This window comes from Pyrus communis, chromosome 11 (assembly GCF_041283825.1).
Source record: "Pyrus communis isolate YQ-2024b chromosome 11, ASM4128382v1, whole genome shotgun sequence".
Lineage (NCBI taxonomy): Eukaryota > Viridiplantae > Streptophyta > Magnoliopsida > Rosales > Rosaceae > Pyrus > Pyrus communis.
This window is the reverse complement of record NC_142575.1, coordinates 22,839,179-22,843,124: the sequence shown is the minus strand read 5'-3', so window position 1 is coordinate 22,843,124 and position 3,946 is coordinate 22,839,179. Positions and strand designations below refer to the sequence as shown.

At 34.2% G+C, this 3,946-nt stretch overlaps 1 protein-coding gene across 1 annotated transcript; it reads left to right on the top strand.

Moving 5' to 3' along the window:
- Window positions 1-624: 624 nt before the first annotated feature.
- LOC148693104 (uncharacterized) lies at window positions 625-1,800 on the top strand. Its single transcript, XM_088680303.1, has one exon. The coding sequence runs from the start codon at window positions 625-627 to the stop codon at window positions 1,798-1,800; it is 1,176 nt and encodes a 391-aa protein (XP_088536429.1).
- Window positions 1,801-3,946: the final 2,146 nt, after the last annotated feature.

Sequence of the window (3,946 nt, the reverse complement as noted above, 5' to 3'; positions counted from 1 at the left end):
AAAAATTTTCATATTAGATTACTGATAAAACTCAACTTCAACGTTTTCTTGGATCTCTCAATTATGTTTCTGAATTTTATCCTCATCTCCGACAACAATGCAAACCTTTATTTGATCGTCTTAAGGAGAATCCTCTATCATGGTCTCAAATTCATACTTCCATTGTAAAACAAATCAAAAATCATGTCAAGACTTTGCCTTGTCTTGGCATTCCAACTCCCAACTCATTCAAAATAGTTGAAACTGATGCATCTAACATTGGTTATAGATGTATCCTCAAGCAGAAAACTTCTTCCGAAGCTCCTGAACAAATTGTTCGTTTCCATTTAGGAGTTTGGAATTCTACTCAACATAATTATGGTACTATTAAAAAAGAAATATTATCTATTGTATTATGCATTAGCAAATTTCAAGATGATTTATTAAATAAAAAATTTCTGGTTCGTGTTGATTGCAAATCTGCAAAACATGTTTTACAAAAAGATGTTCAAAACATTGCATCAAAACAGATTTTTGCACGCTGGCAAACCATATTAAGTATTTTTTATTTTGAAATTGAATACATTAAAGGTAGCCAGAATTGCATTCTTGATTTTCTAACAAGAGAATTTTTGCAGGGGAAGAATGGGTACTAATCAACGAAGGCTTCCAGCCACTCTCACCCAAACCCCAGCACCAGTTAAACAGGAATCTATTCCCGATTCCTCATCAGCCTTAGCCATCACAAACAGATTTACTCCCTTAGGATCAACCATAGGAAATATCCGTCCAAACTACCAAACAACATTAGCCACCCCTTATGATCCTTATTCTTCAGTTTGTTCTCCATCTCCTTCAATTCCAAAAACACCTAGCTTTGCTAAAACATCACCCTATATCCAAAATCCAAATTCTGAAAGGCTTTTTAGCATCCCACATCATATTGATAAAAACAAACCTCCAGAGCGCATTGCCAAACTTCTCCTTCCCCCAAATTACCACTTTCTTCCAACCAAATCCTACAAAAGTCTTAAATATTACCAAGTCGTTCTCTCTGAGACAGAAAGCATTGCTATCAAACCCATTTTCAACACCACTCATCAAAACAAAATATTGTATCATTCTCTCCACATTGGAAAATTTCTCACTGAACTAGAATGGGGAATCCCCCTTTACCATACCAAACCTCTTCATACTCAACATGTTCTCATCCCGAACAACCATTACAATTACTATGATTATATCCAAGCATGGACCAATATTTTTCTTCACCAAACAGATGATTTTAGTCATTCATGGTTCATAACCTTTGACAAAAATTTCAAGCTAAGGTTTCCAGCTTGGTTTCCAGAATGGTGGGCTACTCATGGCCCAAATGTCTCTCTCATTCCAGATGACCTTCGTCAAGCTCTCATTAACAGCTTCCAGAACAAATTTGATCGTAGTCGTTTCGACAGCAGGGTTTCCCTCTTTTCATTGTTTATGGCCAAGTACAAGATCCCATGGATACTGAAATGGAACTTCGAAGCAAATAATGGTGGCATTTACAGAACCCGATGGGTGAAATGGTGGGACAAATTCAACCATCAAAAGATCATTAATTTAGTAAAATCAGAATTTCCCCAAGGTTCAGCTCCATCAATTTCTACACCATCAACACAAGCTTTGCCAGATAACCAGCAATTTCCTGAATTACCAAAAGCTCAGGAACCAGTTCAGTCTCTTTCAGACATTAGTCCATCATCATCTCTTAAGGGAAAATCTAAGACTTCCAAATCCTCCAGTTCGAAGAAGAAAGAGAAATCCTCCAAGTCTGCCTAACTTTTGGATTTGGCCCAGCAGCTTATGGCAGAAGCAGCAATGCTTCACAAAAGAGGAAGTTCAGACTCAGACTCAGATGCTTCTGATGCTTCGTCTCAGCTTCCTGCCAAGTGGACAGATCTCCCAGATGCCTAAGATCCATTTGATTTTTGAATTTCAGAAGTGTAATAATTTCCCATATGATCGTATCCGTAGCAGCATCATCAGCAGTAACTGTCATCATTTCAGATTTTGGACAAGTTATTGTTTACCAACAGTAAAAGAAGTAGACAAATTATTGTTCATCCAGCTTTTCTGAAGACACAGCGTGAATCCACAGTAAATTTTAATCATGCACCAGCCTTTTCCAGCTACCAGCACATGCAAGCGGGATTCCCGGCTCAATCATCCCAGCCTCAATCATTCCTCTCAGCAGAATAAAAGGAGAGCTCATTGACAGAAGACGGGGACTTTAGTCGAAAAGAATTCTCTGTGTATTCGAAAGAATAGAGAAAATCTTAAGTGAAATATCAAACACTTGTAATACATATTATCCAAGATGCCTGCGAGCTCCACCTTGTTTATGTTCATCATCTGCCATTAGGCAAAACAGTTTGTAATTTGCAGTAAGTTTTAATAAAAACTTATTTTCAAAACCTAGCTGCATCATTAATTTTAATTCATTATTTTCATGGAAATATCACCTATGTTTAATTTAATTCTATGTTTTCATGTTATAATCTGTCATCCATGGATATTCCGTTTCAATCAGCCTCATTTCTTCTTCATTCAATATATTGAAATGTTAATCTATTTATATATGCTTTGCTTCCGTACTCTTGATTCTATGGACGGTTTTACCGCCTGCTAGTTCCGCCCCATTTGTGCCAACTGACATTATATTTATATATACATACATACATATATGTATATATCTATATACATATATACATATATGTATGTATGTATATATAAATATAATGTCAGTTGACATGGCTATATATATATGAAATCTTTAAGGAAAAGGATCTTAATTTTTGGATAAAAATAGGGATTAGTTGTGAGGTTTATATTACATCGAACTTTAACAATCTGAACCATCTATGTTTCAAGTTGCACCTCATAGATCATCCTTGCAAAATATTAGTCAAATCAGAAATGTTTAAGATATCTAATTGGGTTCAAAGAAATTAACGAATATTTTATTATATAATAAACAATGAAATTTCATCTTGATAATTAAATAGGTAAATGAGTTCAAATTGAATTGAATTTTTACAATGATGATTTATGAATTGAGATTAACAAAATAGATGATTAGGATCGTTGAAATTCGATGTGGAGTGAGTACCATACCTAATCCTTATTTTTTCCAAAAAATAAGAATCTTTTTGCACAAAGGGCTAATATATAATGCCAATCATCCCTTCTCTTTCATTCAACGCTTTTTGAGAATCAGTGGACAGCATCTGGACGAGTAAAAAAAAAAAGGGAAGGAGAGTATTAGTTTACTTTCTTTATAGACATGCTCTTTTCCATTCAAGACAATTTTATTTGTGTGATTCCTTCCATACGTGTTTGTTATGTGTTTACAATATTTCTTTTTGTCAGAACGATAGAATTTATTAATTAATTCTTTTTTTAACATATGATATTATCTATATTAAGGGTGTGGGGGAATGAGTTAAGCCTCACAATGAACTAGCAATAATGTGGTTCAACTTCACCTTTAGCGAAAATCGAACCTACGACCTCTTTCTTATAAGTGAAGATGAATACTACTAGGCTGTAGTACTTAGTGGCTACTAATGAATCAATTTGAATAGTAATGTTTACATCCTCAGTAAAGATTTTGAAATTTAGGAACATGTGTATAGCTTGCCTAATAAAACATTTTGCTTACTAATAAATTTTTTTTTTCTTCAAGAAATGATATTATCTACACTAAGGGGCAAGATAGTGGCCTAAGTCTCACAATAGGTTAGCAATAATGTGATTCAAATTCGCCTTTGGCGAGAATCGAACCTAACACCTCTTTTTTACAAGTGAAGATGAGTATCACTAGACTGTAATAATAAATGACTATTAATAAAACTTTTAATTGTACACTAATAATTAACTTAAATAGATAACAGGTCAGATAATGTGCCTACTTAATTAATTGTCT